We start from the raw sequence: 17,710 nt of genomic DNA on the forward strand, positions 1-17,710 counted from the left end.
TTTAAAATAGGTCACTGTGATTTTGCCAAGACATGATCCTGGATCAACATTACTGTCCAAAAATATAGACTAAACCCAATCCCTACCCCTAAACCTAACCCTACCCATAATTTATTCCTAAAATCAGTGTGAAATGACTTTACTAGACACTGATGTAGAGGATAGTCTGGAGTACATTTATGTGTGTCTTTGATCAGTTCTTGCACTGCAATTATTGATTTTCTGGCTCAGTACTTTTGCCTTGTTTTCCAGTACAATCTAAACATTTCAAAATCAAGATACTTTTTCTTTAGAAGCAAAACAACTTTATTTTGAGTCTTGTTTTTCTGAAAAAAAGATAAAATAAATTGCTCCAAACAAGAAAATATCCGTAAGCTGGGGTAAATTGTTTCTCTCTTGAATGATGTTTATTGTTCTTGTTTTAAGCAAAAATTTAATGTTGATATATTTTTCAGAAAACAAGACTCTGTATCTTCATTTTGCTTTAAGTAAATGTATTTTGATTGCAGAATATTTAGATAATTTTAATGGAAAACAGAACAAAGAAAATTTTCACATAATTTTTTCTAGTTTTCCCTTTGAATTCAGTTCTTTTCTGAGTGTACTGGCAAATATTTGTTCTTGTTTTGTGCATAAATTCACTTAATTTTAATGCATTTTCAGGAAACAAGACTCAATGTAATTTGGCTTCTAGAGTATATGCATCTTGATATATTAATGTTTAGATATTTGCACTGGAAAACAATGTTAGTTGTAAATAATGTAAATGATGTTACAGATCAATAAACAGGGTTCAGTGGTTATGAATGCAGCCCTCGCCCAGTTGGGTTTTTAGTTTTTATATATTGCTTTTTAACTCTTGAAAGACTGGTTGCTCAGTTACACACATCTCAATTTAAAGTCAACATGTATTTCCTTTCTTAATTGACTTTTCTTAACACACTTATTACTAATATTCACCAGTGCACACTATGCTACAGAAATTCGTTCATCAAAACTGCTCCTCCTCTGAAGTCACGTTCATCAATCCCTTTTATCGATCATCCACTTGCCATTGATTTTGTGTGTTGAATATGTCATAATGTGCTGTGAACATCATTTCATGTTGAATTTAGGAGTAGCGTGATGTAGATGTGATCTTTGGGCAACAGTCATATGATGCGATTTCAAGTTTTTCTTTCTCTTTGGAGTGTTACAAGCTCTTGGTGAATGAAGAAGATCTGTAAAGATGCAAAGACTAAAGTCTCAAATCCAAAGAGATATTCTTTATAAGAGTCAACCACACCCTCCTAAAACAGCTCGTTCTAACACACTCCCACATCTCTATGTCACTGTGTGGAAATATTTGCATAACACCACCCAGAAGTTCACGCAAAGAAAGGTGTAACTTTTATTCTCTCTGTTGTGGAGACGCTGTGTGTTTCGTTGTGAAAGTGAAAATACTTTGTTTGGTCTTCCAAAAGAGAAAATGACTAGAAATCAGTGGTTAAGATGTATTTACAACACTGTTCCAGAACAGTTCAACACAAATATTCAGATCTGTGCAGTGCATATTATGAAGGATGAGGACTGTTTCCTGAACCAGTAGCCTGCAGTGCGTCTGTGGCACTACGGCTGTTTCCATAAAGTTGGGCAGTTCAAACTGTGCAAGGACAGTCTGGCGCTTCTGACTCACAGCCTGTAAGTACGTTTTTATATTTAAATAATTTGTCGATGATTCAAATGCAAGTTTTGAGCAGTGTAGAGTAGGCTTGTTGTTTGTCGTTTCTCTGATCACAAATGCAGACATGGTTTTATGTTTACGCGGCGCGGTACGCAACACAACGCGTAAAAAGACGGTATAAGTCATTATAATCAGTAATTATGTCCCCACTGGATGCAGCAAATGCCTCGTTTGTAATGGGTTTTATTTGTTATGTCTCGTCTAGTGATGTCTGGATCACGAATGAATCTTTCTATTTAACCGGATCTTCTTAGTGAACCGGTCGAAACCAGTTCACCAAATCTATCTGAATCGTTTGAAACGGTTCGTGTCTCCAGTATACACTAATCCACAAATTACTTAAGTTATTGGGTTTATAAATGTGCCTTACACTCCCTCTGATGTGAAATAAACCAATACCCTGAGTTATTCAGTTACTCCTAACAGTGCATTGACTGAACTGATAAAGAGAAGTGATGATGGGATGTGCACGAGCAGCTGGACTGAGTCTCGTCCTGCTGAGAGACGGCATCACAGTACGGTGAGGGGCGTAACATATCCATCTCACGCTTGAGGCATTCGGCCAATCACAACACACTGGATAGCTGGCCAATCACAGCACACCTCGCTTTTCAGAACGATGAGCTTTGTAAAAATCAATGTGTTTCAGAACGAGGGGCATAGAGGAGAAACAATAATGTACAGTATGTGGAAAATAATGTGTTTTTTGAACCTTAAACCACATAAACACATTGCATTACTCCAAATACACAAAATAATGTTCTTTTTAGCAGCATCATATGACCCCTTTAAATAATAATAAGAGATTCAACTTTTGATGAAAAAAATGATGAAAAAAATGCTAACTATAGATTAACTAATTTATTAATGTAGTTCACTAATCTTAAAGTGCCTTTATTATGCCATTTTTAAGGTTGCTAATATTGTTTTATGAGTCTCCTAATGCAAGGTAAAAAAACATGTTAGTTATCTCAGAAAATAGATTTAATTTTATCTCATATCTAAATGATTCATAAACGACTCGTGCGAAGCGGTTCAAAAAATCAGTCTCTCTAAACCCCTCCTTTCCGTGAGCCCTCACTGCTGTGATTGGTCCAGAGCCGTAGAGAGCTCTGGATTGGTCTACTGTGTACAGCGCGTGTCGGAAACTAAACCCCAATTGACAGAATGACAGCCCTGGAGACCATCGTCTGGATTTTCTTCTTCTGCTCTTCTTGTGTGATCAAATCAGCAAAAACAACAGCAGCACATGTAGTTATTTATTTAGCTCAGTTCAAAATATAAATTCAAACCCAAAACAAAAGAAATGCATAACTGCATTCTGATTATCAGGAACATCAACCATAAACGACGCATCGTATTTCCCCGCATCGAACGTCACGCTGGAGAATATTTCACACGCAAACACTCGTTCTGTTACTGAACAGAAAACAAAATATTCATCTGACCAAAAATATATATTTTTTTCTTTTACAATCCAATTATAAGGCCATGAAAATGATAAAGACAAGCAATCCTTACATCTGTCAAAAGCTGTGGTCAGACAGGAGGAAGCTGGAGCCTGACGATCAGACTGAGATGATCAGAAGGAAAGGTTTCGTTCGGAAGTCCTCGCAGAGACCAGAGATCAGCCTCCGACAGCAGACACAGACGACCCAGCAGCTTCAGTCCAGCAGCGCTCTCTGACAACACAACACAGAAGCACTTTACTGAACCGTCAGACACCACAGACATCCATCAGGCTTTCACAGCTCTTACAGTCTGATACAGTGAGAAGAATATGGAGGAAAAAATCAGCTCAGTTTTATTCAGAGACTCAAACTGAGGAAAAATATGTAGTAAGAAGAAATTATGATGCTTGTAAATGATGAGATCTTTCTAACAGTAGAGCAGATACTGACATAAAATGATCTAAATATCAGTCTGTGCTCTATATCTCCAGTAATGAGATGAGATGTAAATGATCCAAACATATAATGCAGTGACTGAGAGATGAAGAAATAAAGGCTCCTCAGAAGATGTGAGATGTTCTGGAGGCTTGTGAAGATCATTCCTCCACTGAGGAACAGTGAAAGTAAAGCTTCTGGAAACAAACGCTCCTCAAAAGATCCTGATGATCAGATTTGAGACTCTAAAACATGATTGATGGAGAATCAAGTAAAGTCCAGTAAGAGTTCATCTGGAGATATTACTGCAGTTATTCTGACCTTTACTTGATCACAATCACTCAAGATCTGACACCAGAAGCAGCAGCTGAAGCTGATTACACTAAAAGAGCTTACACTGGATAAAACACTCTAAACTATCAATCAGAGACAGAAGATGTGAGGAGATCGAGTGTGAAACAGGTTCAACAGCAGAGTACTAATCATCTTCATCATTTAGAGACTTAGATATGTGCTTTTTGCTATTTTTTTGCTAGATAACATTAATCTTTAATGATTTTAATACCCAAACAATAATTAAATACCAACTCAATAGATAATGTCAGAATTAGAATGTTTGCTTCAGTGATATTTTAGTACCGAGATCATACTATAAATTTTGTAATTATTTTATATTATATTTTATTTTTGTATTTTCTGTTTTCATGTTCATTTTAAAGTATTTTTTGTTGTGTTTTTACATTTTTTTTTTACATTTTTTTTATTTACTGTTGTTTTTAAATGTCTATATAGTTTTCCATTATTTTTATTTTAGTACATTAACTCAACCTAAATGAAAATTATAAAAAATTTGCCTTTTTTTTAATTTTATTTCAAGTAACGAAAATGTGTTTTTTGTTTTTTTTTTAACAATTTTTGTTTTAGTTGTAGTTAACTATAATAACCCTGGTTTGATTTGATAATGAAGATTTTAAGATACTGGCAGCTCAGTGCATCACCTTCAGCTGCAGCAGAGCCGGTCCTGCGGGTGGAGTAGAAGATGTAGTCGACCATCGCTCCTCCCTCTGAGTTCAGCGTGCTGACCACAGCTGTGTGCGTGTCGGGCTGGACGTGACTGTAAGCTGACCTCAGGCTCAGCTCGTGATGTAATGTGCGTCTGAACCTGCCAAACACCAGATTTCATGAGAGGAACCTGACGTGACCGCTGCCACAGGAGACTCAATCTCACACCGGTCTCCTTTCCTCCACAGACATTTATCACAACCAGGAGTTCTGACCAGCAACCAGATGAAAAAACTACAAGACTATTTACTTCAATCCTCTGAAGCACTTCTAATGCACTGCCTAACTGAATCAAAAATGATGGTACAAAACAAAATTACTCACTATAGACTTATAAAATCTGATGTATAAAAAAACTATATATTTTATAGTTTAGTGCAAGATATTCAAATATAAACACGATGGCCTCCATCACATCATTCAGTCCGGTTCTCTGCTTGATGGATCAGGATTATGGTTAGTGTAGTTCTTCAGTGGACAAGAGACCTCTGAACACCAGCTAGCTCACCTTGGGCCAAACATGTCCATGTCTTCTGGGTCTGTAAAAAACAGAGTATATTTCAGGAAGCACACATGACTGCAAACACCTCAGACACATGCAGAAGTCTGGGTTGAGCCAGCCATCTGCAAGTTATTAAATTAAAAAGTAAAATCCACACTGAAGGCTTAGTAACTACTAGTTAGTTCGTTTTTAACTAACTCAGTCCTTGTTGCACCACTTTCTCTTAAAACAGAATGCAGCTAGTAGGTCGTAAGCTCTGTGTGAAGTAATGCATAGTCATATAATATGACGATTACCTTCAATGAAAGGAGTTGTTGTGGAGTGATGAGAGATAAAATACATGTTTATGGTGTTCATAATGTTTGTGAACATTCTGTTTTATTTACTGGTATTATTTCTGAATAATATAATAAAATATAACCGATACGACTCATCTGTTTTTGTTTTCTCTCAGCACTGTAATTTTGATCTGCCAGTTGCATAAATTTATCCACTATGTTAAGACTGTCTAAAGAACTAGTTAGACCAACTAATAGTTAACCAAGGGTTAATGAGTCAGATTTTTTAAACTCAGATTAGTCCAGTCTACGTTTTTATACAACCAACTTAAAAAAAGTTATGACCAGTCTTAAAGAATAAATCAGATGACTAACTTGTAAGACTAGTCTTAAGCATTTTATGCAACCGGCTAGGTGTGACGCATCAACATGGCATACACACATTAAGTTTCAACTAAGGTTAAAGGTGCAATGCTCAAATAGTCAGTAGTGTGTAAATTGTAACGCAGTGCCAGGTTACTTTAAAACTAGGCTCGGCTTAACTCTTGCACAGCCGGTGCACCAGACACGAGGAGAGTGAGTCTATCACCTGGTGTTTTGTCAGTGACTCCTGGTATGAGCTCCAGATCGGCGGGCCGCACACACGCCGCTGGACAGTATCGCAGCTGACACAGAAACTCAGCGCTGTACTGCCGTTTATCTACTGGAAACATACAGCTATGAGCTAAATTAAACACATGCATGCTGGGAATCCAAACTGAGGGGTGAAATGTGAGCTGGCGCTGACCTGAAGCTGCGGTCTGTGTGTCGGGCCTGTACTGACAGCCGTCACTGATGCCGAGGCTGCTGGGCCACAAGGGGGAGAAAAGCCTTGTGTGATGGACTTTATACGACAAATCCACCTGACCTGAAACCTGCAAGAGCACACAATCCATTCACTCAATCCAAATACAACACGAAGACTGGGAAAACCACACACACATATATATGAAGTACATACAGTAATCACACCAACTAAGTTATTTTTGCTGGAAAATATATAAAGAATGGCTTTCATTTTCAAAAATAATGTATAATCCAGTGAACGAGAACCTCTACATCTCATTTAAATAATTTCTGTTTTCATCTGGATCTTGATAGATTCCAATCAAAAGATCATGTGATATGAAATCAATGAATCAGCCTGGCATCAGTGTAAAAACAGATTCACATTATGAAACACTCAAGTTCAAAACTAAAGACTCAAAACAGTCACACTAATGCTACAAAACAGATCACCATCATCTGCGTTGCTTCAGAAGACTTGGCAGAAACATGTCATATGGATTGTCACTTTTGGAGCTTGAAAGTTTTGGACCCTGTCGACTTTATAATATGGACAAAAAAAGCTGAAGGAATCTTTAAATGTCTTCTGTTGTGCAAAACTCCATATTTATGTACTGATCTCAGCCATGCAAGTAAAAAAGCTGCATCTCTACTGGTTAACACATTTCTACCATCATACAATATAGTACACCATCTTACTGTCTGATGTCATTTATCAGTGATTTGCAGTTGATGTGCCAAAGACAACAGCGGAAAAAATGAAGGTGGAAAGTAACGATCAAATAAAATGACAATAAAATCATGTATAGTTAGAATAGCAAAACAAACAGACTGATCGAATGTTAAAGGAGGGAAACACTTCAGCTATCTTTTGTTGTGTCCAATACTAATAATACTAACATATTTTTGACACAATCTCTTAACAGAACAAAACCAACTAATATTTAAAATCTCTTAATTGAACAAAAACACCCGATATTCAAATCTCTTAATAGAACAAAACCGACTAATATTTTACATATCTTAATAAAACAAAACAACCGATAGTTAAATCTCTTAATACAACAAAAGAGACCAATATTTTAAATTTCTTAGTAGAACAAAAAACAACCGATATTTTAATCTCTTACTAGAACAAATCTTACCAATATACCAATCTCATAATAGAATAAAACAACCGATAATTTAATCTCTTACTAGAACAAGCCTGACTGATATTTAAATCTCTTAACAGAATAAAACAACAAATAATTGAATCTCTTACTAGAACAAGCCTGACCGATATTTAAATCTCTTAATAGAATAAAACAACAAATAATTGAATCTCTTACTAGAACAAGCCTGACCGATATTTAAATCTCTTAATAGAATAAAACAACAAATAATTGAATCTCTTACTAGAACAAGCCTGACCGATATTTAAATCACTTAATATAACAAAGCAACTGATATTTAAATCTCTTAATAGAATAAAACAAATAATTTAATCTCTTACTAGAACAAGCCTGACCGATATTTAAATCTCTTACTAGAATAAAACAACAAATAATTGAATCTCTTACTAGAACAAGCCTGACCGATATTTAAATCACTTAATAGAATAAAACAACAAATAATTGAATCTCTTACTAGAACAAGCCTGACCGATATTTAAAATCTCTTAATAGAATAAAACAACAAATAATTGAATCTCTTACTAGAACAAGCCTGACCGATATTTAAATCTCTTAACAGAATAAAACAACAAATAATTGAATCTCTTACTAGAACAAGCCTGACCGATATTTAAATCTCTTAATAGAATAAAACAACAAATAATTGAATCTCTTACTAGAACAAGCCTGACCGATATTTAAATCTCTTAATAGAATAAAACAACAAATAATTGAATCTCTTACTAGAACAAGCCTGACCGATATTTAAATCTCTTAATAGAATAAAACAACAAATAATTGAATCTCTTACTAGAACAAGCCTGACTGATATTTAAATCTCTTACTAGAATAAAACAACAAATAATTGAATCTCTTACTAGAACAAGCCTGACCGATATTTAAATCACTTAATAGAATAAAACAACAAATAATTGAATCTCTTACTAGAACAAAGCCTGACCGATATTTAAATCTCTTAATAGAATAAAACAACAAATAATTGAATCTCTTACTAGAACAAGCCTGACCGATATTTAAATCTCTTAACAGAATAAAACAACAAATAATTGAATCTCTTACTAGAACAAGCCTGACCGATATTTAAATCTCTTAATAGAATAAAACAACAAATAATTGAATCTCTTACTAGAACAAGCCTGACCGATATTTAAATCTCTTAATAGAATAAAACAACAAATAATTGAATCTCTTACTAGAACAAGCCTGACCGATATTTAAATCTCTTAACAGAATAAAACAACAAATAATTGAATCTCTTACTAGAACAAGCCTGACCGATATTTAAATCTCTTAATAGAATAAAACAACAAATAATTGAATCTCTTACTAGAACAAGCCTGACCGATATTTAAATCTCTTAATAGAATAAAACAACAAATAATTGAATCTCTTACTAGAACAAGCCTGACCGATATTTAAATCACTTAATATAACAAAGCAACTGATATTTAAATCTCTTAATAGAATAAAACAAATAATTTAATCTCTTACTAGAACAAGCCTGACTGATATTTAAATCTCTTACTAGAATAAAACAACAAAAATTGAATCTCTTACTAGAACAAGCCTGACCGATATTTAAATCACCTTAATAGAATAAAACAACAAATAATTGAATCTCTTACTAGAACAAGCCTGACCGATATTTAAATCTCTTAATAGAATAAAACAACAAATAATTGAATCTCTTACTAGAACAAGCCTGACCGATATTTAAATCTCTTAATAGAATAAAACAACAAATAATTGAATCTCTTACTAGAACAAGCCTGACCGATATTTAAATCACTTAATATAACAAAGCAACTGATATTTAAATCTCTTAATAGAATAAAACAAATAATTTAATCTCTTACTAGAACAAGCCTGACCGATATTTAAATCTCTTAATAGAATAAAACAACAAATAATTGAATCTCTTACTAGAACAAGCCTGACCGATATTTAAATCTCTTAATAGAATAAAACAACAAAATAATTGAATCTCTTACTAGAACAAGCCTGACCGATATTTAAAAATCACTTAATATAAAAAAGCAACTGATATTTAAATCTCTTAATAGAATAAAACAAATAATTTAATCTCTTACTAGAACAAGCCTGACTGATATTTAAATCTCTTACTAGAATAAAACAACAAATAATTTAATCTCTTACTAGAACAAGCCTGACCGATATTTAAATCTCTTACTATAGCAAGCGTGACTGATATTAAAATCTCTTAATAGAATAAAACAACCGATATTTTAATCTCTTACTAGAGCAAGCGTGACTGATATTTAAATCTTTTAATAGAATAAAACAACAAATAATTTAATCTCTTACTAGAATAAGCCTGACCGATATTTAAATCACTTAATGGAACAAAACAACGATATATAAATCTCTTGCTAGTACAAACTGACTGACTTACTTCATTCTGATAAATAACGTTGTGACTGTGTTGGGTTTTCAGTATGTAATGTGGGACCGCTGTTTGTCCGGCTGTCATGTAAGACTGTGACCGGGTCACTCACCATCCAGGCAGGTAACCCGTGGTAGTAGAGCTGTCCGGTGGTGATGAAATTCCACAGAGGGCTGTTGGGTACAGCGTTGAAGTCCCCACATAAAACCACCTCACAGCGTCTTCCTTCACTGCTGCATTTCTTGATCATGATGTCGATCTCAGCGAACACGATGGCCAGCTGGGCGAGCTTCACGTCTCCTCTCCTGGGGTTGAACAGTAGGTGTGTGTTGGCCACACATATGGGGCTGTACGCTTCATTCTGCCCTGCCGTCGGCTGAAGAAGCAGTACAATGCCCACATTGTCACGATCCAGCAGCTCGCAGTCTGGTCTGCGAAACTCCAGCAGGTTGACGGAAAGCTGGGTAAAGCGATTGCTGCGATAACACACCACACATCCGTCTGTTTTAGTACCGGTGCGTTGTTTGTAGATGCAGGTGTAACCTAGGTAAAAAAGTTCAATTGTTAATTGTTATAAACAGGAAACATTTCAGATTTTTTGGACCCTTTTCATACTGCGTTTGGAAGCATGGAATGCAATTTATTAATAGGTTTGCAATACAGGACACTGAATATATTATACAAATACTATAAGCATATGTGCATACATGCAGCACACTCATTTAAAGCAATATACATTACACAGCAAATCTCAACTGCTTGATTGCTTGTATCCTTCGCAAAATGTGAACTATATTATCACCCACTTTGACATGACATGTCTTTATCTACACATTGAGTCATTTATTTTGTTATGCATTAATTTTGTCATTATCTTATCTACTGTACAGCTTACATTTGGGCCTGCTCTTTCTACAACACTATTGTATGACCTCAAAAGACTTATAGTGCACCAGTCACATGGATGACTGTTATGACACTGTTATGATGCCTAAGGTAGAAATCCCCACCCACTTTCCCTGAACAGCATTAACATTCTGCTGAACATTTCAGTTTGCATTTCACTGTTCACGAGACGACGGGTTTGCAGGTGCGCTCATGTTTACATCAGCATCAGGTTCATCACATGTTCCCAGAATAATTCTGGCAGCTGTTTATGTTCCATTCCTCACCTATTTCAGTCAGGACAGGGTAGATCTGCTCTAGGAAGTGATCTTCTTGAACTTCCTGAAGACAAATAATCTGTACAAAAGAGGAAATAATGATATTGCTTAGAATCAACAGCAGTTATAATATTAGCTTTTGGTTGCGTGTCGCCTTACGTCAGGTTCCCAGATCTGGAGCTCCTTCAGGATGGTCCGGAGCCGCTGGTCCCACACTAACACTTCCTCTGGACAGTGTGTGTACAGCTGTGGATTCGCTTCTAGCAGATCCTGAGCCAGGATGTTGTAAGACATGATGCTGAAGTCAAACACAGCAGCTGTGTCTGCACAGGTGCCGGTTTGGGTTTCACTAAGGTCCTCCCACACCCGCCACATCACTAAGACATGGGAAAACAATTATATAACATAAGATGTCGATGGGTAACTTAAATTACCAGTCAGACATTTGAACACATCTCATTATTGAATACAGTAAAAAACACTAATATTATGAATATAGGTGCTGGTCATATAATTAAAATATCATCAAAAAGTTTATTTATTTCACTAATTCCATTCAAAAAGTGAAACTTGTATATTATATTCATTCATTACACACAGACTGATATATTTCAAATGTTTATTTCTTTAATTTTGATGATTATAACTGACAACTAAGGAAAATCCCAAATTCAGTATCTCAGAAAATTAGAATATTGTGAAAAGGTTCAATATTGAAGACACCTGGTGCCACACTCTAATCAGTTAATTAACTCAAAACACCTGCAAAGCCTTTAAATGCTCTCTCAGTCTAGTTCTGTAGGCTACACAATCATGGGGAAGACTGCTGACTTGACAGTTGTAAAAAAAGATGACCATTGACACCTTGCACAAGGAGGGCAAGACACAAAAGGTCATTGCAAAAGAGGCTGGCTGTTCACAGAGCTCTCTGTCCAAGCACATTAATAGAGAGGCGAAGGGAAGGAAAAGATGTGGTAGAAAAAAGTGTACAAGCAATAGGGATAACCGCACCCTGGAGAGGATTGTGAAAACAAAACCCATTCAAAAATGTGGGGGAGATTCACAAAGAGTGGACTGCAGCTGGAGTCAGTGCTTCAAGAACCACTACGCACAGACGTATGCAAGACATGGGTTTCACCACTCTTGAACAACAGACAGTGTCAGAAGCGTCTCGCTTCAAAAAGGACTGGACTGCTGCTGAGTGGTCCAAAGTTATGTATTCTGATGAAAGTAAATTTTGCATTTCCTTTGGAAATCATGTTCCCAGAGTCTGGAGGAAGAGAGGAGAGGCACACAATCCACGTTGCTTGAGGTCCAGTGTAAAGTTTCCACATTCAGTGATGGTTTGCGGTGCCATGTCATCTGCTGGTGTTGGTCCACTGTGTTTTCTGAGGTCCAAGGTCAACACAGCCGTATACCAGGAAGTTTTAGAGCACTTCATGCTTCCTGCTGCTGACCAACTTTATGGAGATGCAGATGTCATTTCCCAACAGGGCTTGGCACCTGCACACAGTGCCAAAGCTTCCAGTACCTGGTTTAAGGACCATGGTATCCCTGTTCTTAATTGGCCATCAAGCTCACCTGACCTTAACCCCACAGAAAATCTATGGGGTATTGTGAAGAGGAAGATGCGATTATGCCAGACCCAAGAATGCAGAAGAGCTGAAGGCCACTATCAGAGCAACCTGGGCTCTCATAACACCTGAGCAGTGCCACACACTGATCGACTCCATGCCACGCCGCATTGCTGCAGTAATTCAGGCAAAATGAGCCCCAACTAAGTATTGAGTGCTGTACATGCTCATATTTTTCAGTTGGCCAAGATTTCTAAAAATCCTTTCTTTGTATTGGTCTTAAGTAATATTCTAATTTTCTGAGATACTGAATTTGGGATTTTCCTTAGTTGTCAGTTATAATCATCAAAATTAATACAAGTTTCACTTTTTGAATGGAATTAGTGAAATAAATTAACTTTTTGATAATATTCTAATTATATGACCAAATCCTGTAAATCAGTGTGAATGATATGTGAACAAACCCCTCTATAAAACCCTTCAGAATATAGATAGGAATAACATTTGGTGGGAGAAGGGTTCTTGCAAAAGTGAGGAAAAAAACTCACTGCCTTTAAAGATATTAATTGACCTATCGGTAAGCCCCCCCCCCCCCCCCCCCCCGCCCCTTAGTTACTCTTGCTTACTCGGACAAACAATCAGAGTTGCTGTCAGTGTGAAAACCTTGTCCCAATATGTTTTTGATAAATTTGGGACACAGAAGAAGGACCACACTTCAAGAGGGACTTAAATATGCCATAGAGGGGTATATAAAAGATTAATAACAAGATTAATTTGGAAGCGAGCATTTATCACAATGCAAGCTGGAAGGCCTCATTTCGGTCGTCACGATGGCAGGCGCAGATGATAATATCCAGGATCAACACTGTTCATGTACTGCAGGGTGAGATTAAACAAATTTACATTTAACCAGTTTAATATGGAGAGGCACTGAAATGTAGACCTTCGTTTATGTGTTTTTGATCTACACGACGGTTGGTACATTATATGTGCCCGCTAACTTTAACATTAGCTAGTTTTCGCCAGAGATATCTTGCAGCACAAGATGACATTAATATTCTGCTTGAGCAGAAAATTGTAACTTAATGAGAGTATGACGTTAACGTTTTCATCTTCATTGGGATTGGGGTTGAATGCTTAGGGGCATTTTGCTCTGTCTTATTTGGGTTTAGAAATGGAATTAAATAAGTTCTATTGCCCATCCTCTCAGGATACCTGGAATCAGTTTTATAAGTACCCAAGGCACATCATTTTGACAATTTGTAGCATAAACACCATCACACTAATGAAAGCTTCAGATCTTCCAATGTTTCTCTATGGCGTTGAAACCTAAATATGACAGAGTTCTGCCTCCTTGCAGCTGATACTCAAATGCCATTGGCTCATCTGTGTTTGAGGGAGGGGCTTACCGATAGGTCAACTGGAATTTACAATTACAGACACAAACAGATAATCTGCACTAAAATAATAAAACATTCTATGCTTTTTTTCTGCTGTGATCTTTTGTTATAGCAGCAAAACAGACCAAAATCTTAAATTTGACCAGTGCATGAAAAACACTGGGTTTCCCTGCAGTGTCTTGCATTAAATTTTGCAAAAGATTTTTTTTTAATTAGGACAATTTATATGTACAAAACTAATTTCAGTAATTGAAGCATAAACCATTTGATCAAAAGGTCCAAACTTTTGTCTGGTGTTTTTGCAGTGTATATCCAGGATTCGCACCTTCAATGCTGTGATTGTCCTGAAGCACAGGATAGTAGCTGACGTCAGGAAACTGCACGTAAGGGCAGTAACACACCTGGGACAGCCCGAGGCCTACGGGAAAGTGCCAGCCGATGGGCTCCGCTGGTGTCTGAACCTGCTGACAGTCTGCAAGCAAAGCCGCCAAATCAAACACTGGGCTCCCAAGGGCTTCATTCCCAGCGTCAGAATCAAACCCCAGGAAGATGTCAGCGCTGGGAAGAGCGGTGGATGAATCCACCTCACGGTCATCACATACACCAAGCTGGCTGAATGCAGAGACCATGTTATCAATGTCTGAGTGACCCTGAAACTCAATATTGGGAAACGCAGACTCATTCATCACAGGATCTCCATCATCTGTTTCTTCTAGACCCCTGAGCACTGATTCTGAGAGGTTTACGTCACTGTCTGTCCTCTCTGACCGCAGACACACTCTCACACCAGCGTCTCCATCACACACAGATGCTGCAGGAGCTTCCGTCTGATCGACGTGACGCAGTGGTCTGTGCATGTCTTCATGCATCTCCTCCTCGTTCAACTCCTCTGGTCTCTTTCCCAGCGCTCCGTGAGGACTCTCAGTGTCCGTGTGGTCTGGATCAGGACCGGTGGATGTGTTTACTGTGCTGTCCCACTGCAGTAACAGGCCCGTCTGCTGCTGTCCAGAAAGAGCACCGCCACCATCCCAAACCTCTTTGCCATTAACGTACACAGATGGAGCCTTGTGCCACAATTCTGTGGAGAGAGAGAAGATATAGAAGTCACAGATCTATTTGGAAAAATTAACATTTTCTGAAGTTACTGGTACTGAAAAACTACAAAAATCACAAATAAATAAGTACCAGGGCAGGGGCATGTTAAAAAAAAGTTGACTCCGTCCCCACTGCACCATACGAATACATGCAATTTCCCCGTTTCTAAAATATGATGAGATCATATGTGAGTTGCTTAACTGAAATATGTGAGAACGTCACAGTGTCAGGGGCTAGCTGTCACGTGGGGAAGCTGTTATAATCTGAGGTTTTGAATCAAAAGTCATAAATGTTTTTGATTTGTTTTCTCTAGCGGTGGTCTGCAGGTTAGTTTCAAACACTTCGATTTTCACTGCACAAATTGGGGGAAAAACTTCTAATTGCAATTTTTCTGAAAAAACAAACAAACAAACAAACAATCCAGGTTTGCTTCTTTGAAGGGCTGCACAATTTGGCCCAAATTTTGTGAGTATATTTTCAATTTGGCTATAAAATAACAACAGCATTATTATAATTATTATTAAATAAAAAATACTAAATAAAAAACAGATAAAAAATATAATATTGTAATATTTCACTGTTAATAAATAAAAAAGTGTTTAATGGCAGGTTCCCAACAAAAAACCTCATTAATTATTATTATTATTATTATTATTATTTATATAGTTTTGTTGTTGATAAAATAATATATGGCTTCTGTCAATAAAGAAACGTTCGAAAACAAATCAACCTAAAAAAAAAAGAAACAGTGTGACAACTAGCGAGGCCTGCGGAACTGATAGGTTACTGTCACCGATAATCAGACGAGCTTCCGCTTTATTTATCCTCAGTCACACGCGCTCCTCATCAACAAGCGACACACGCAGCGAAGCACTGCCAGCGTCTCACCTGAAACCCTGCCGAAGAGCCTCGAGAGCGGATACAGCGCGTAAAACATCACACTCGCGATCATGATCACCGGACACCGCGAAACTTCTTCATTCACGGCACTGAACGGGACGCGGCGTTCACAGCATGACGACACACGCAGCGGCATGACGTCACGCCCAACCGCCAGCTGACCATTAGAACAGCCTCCCAAAACTAACGCGAAATGATGCAATGACAAACTAGTTTTCAAAAACATAATAAGTAGCACCTAGAGATCTGTTTGTTTGTTTTTGGAACTCTATTATTGATCATATTAATTGGAAGACTGTTTGGTTATTGTATTAATAATAAAACTAAAAAAGTAGGACTTACATTTTTGAATGTTGCACACTATTTACCCTCTTAAATCATTAATTTCACGATACTCTTATGTTGATGATTCATGTTCCTTTTGTAAAAGTGAGAGAGAGCTGCTGAATCATTTGTTCTTTGAATGTAAAATTGTCCAAAACTTTTGAATGGAATTGGCTACATTTATATTTAATTTAGTGAAGGTTAACTATGATATTATTTGTGTGTTATGACAACAAAACTAGCAAAGGTCTTGAATACATTGTTAATTTATTAATATGCTGGCAAAATTTCATATAGGCCTACGTAAGCACAAATGTTTAAATTCATGTTTTTGTTGTTTATTGTTGAATTTTGATTGTTTTATGTCTTCCTTGAATTTGTTAAAAAATCAAAAAAGTCATTAATATGTTTAATATATACATATATATATATATATATATATACACACAACACACACACACACACACACACTGACACACACCACACACACACACACACTGACACACACACACACACACACAGACACACACACCACACACACCACACACACACACACACACACACACACACACTGACACACACACACACACACACACACACACACACTCACACACACACACACACACACAGACACACACACACACACACACACTGACACTCTCACACAAACACACACAGAGTAACACACACAAACACTGACACTCACACACACACACACACACACACTGACACACACACACACACACACACACACCTCACACACACACACACACACACACACACACACTGGACACACACACAGACACACACACACACACACGACACACACCACACACTGACACACACACACACACACACACACACACTGACACACACAACCCTCTACGGACACCTTGGCAATTGAAATGACACACACACACACACACTCAGACAAACACACACACACACACACACACACACACACACCACACTGACACACACAGACACACACACACACACACACACACTGACACACACACACTGACACACTGACACACACACACACACACACACACACACTGACACACACACACACACACACACACACTGACACACACACACACACACACACTGACACACACACACACACTTACACACACTCTCTCACACTGACACACACACACACACACACACACTGACACACGCACACACACACGCACACACACACTGACACACACACACACACACATACTGACACACACACACAGACACACACACACACACACACACACACACACCAGGTCTTTCACAACACACACACACACACACACTGACACACACACACACACACACACACACACACACACACACACACACAGACACACACACACACTCACACACAAGAATTACAATCCATATT

The 17,710-nt window shown here is 37.4% G+C and overlaps 2 protein-coding genes across 5 annotated transcripts in view; one reads left to right on the forward strand and one right to left on the reverse strand.

Moving 5' to 3' along the window:
* Positions 1-17,710, forward strand: part of LOC109061160 (CDAN1-interacting nuclease 1-like) — a 790,471-nt gene that overhangs the window by 569,494 nt on the left and 203,267 nt on the right. The window lies entirely within an intron of this gene.
* Positions 2,969-16,137, reverse strand: LOC109088204 (protein angel homolog 1-like). Of its 3 annotated transcripts, XM_019102377.2 has the most exons (11): positions 15,976-16,137; positions 14,318-15,070; positions 11,178-11,395; positions 11,028-11,097; positions 9,968-10,398; positions 6,239-6,365; positions 6,041-6,154; positions 5,180-5,210; positions 4,608-4,771; positions 3,245-3,405; positions 2,969-3,142 (listed from the first exon to the last, which is right to left on the reverse strand). In XM_019102377.2, the coding sequence occupies exons 1-10, from the start codon at positions 16,121-16,123 to the stop codon at positions 3,263-3,265; spliced, it is 2,199 nt and encodes a 732-aa protein (XP_018957922.1). In that variant the 5' UTR covers positions 16,124-16,137; the 3' UTR covers positions 2,969-3,142; positions 3,245-3,262. The 3 variants fall into 3 exon arrangements, with proteins under 3 accessions (XP_018957922.1, XP_018957924.1, XP_018957921.1); XM_019102379.2 differs by having other exon boundaries at positions 2,969-3,405; positions 6,041-6,151; XM_019102376.2 differs by having other exon boundaries at positions 2,969-3,405.

Source organism: Cyprinus carpio, chromosome A17 (assembly GCF_018340385.1).
Source record: "Cyprinus carpio isolate SPL01 chromosome A17, ASM1834038v1, whole genome shotgun sequence".
NCBI lineage: Eukaryota > Metazoa > Chordata > Actinopteri > Cypriniformes > Cyprinidae > Cyprinus > Cyprinus carpio.

Excerpts from the sequence above, each read along its gene's own strand:
- LOC109088204 (XM_019102377.2), bottom strand. The coding sequence starts at position 16,123 with ATGCCGCTGCGTGTGTCGTCATGCTGTGAACGCCGCGTCCCGTTCAGT. Across the intron at positions 11,098-11,177 it reads TCCAGATCTGGGAACCTGAC|ATTATTTGTCTTCAGGAAGT; the intron begins GTAAGGCGACAC and ends TCTTTTGTACAG. Across the intron at positions 10,399-11,027 it reads CCCTGTCCTGACTGAAATAG|GTTACACCTGCATCTACAAA; the intron begins GTGAGGAATGGA and ends TTTTTTACCTAG.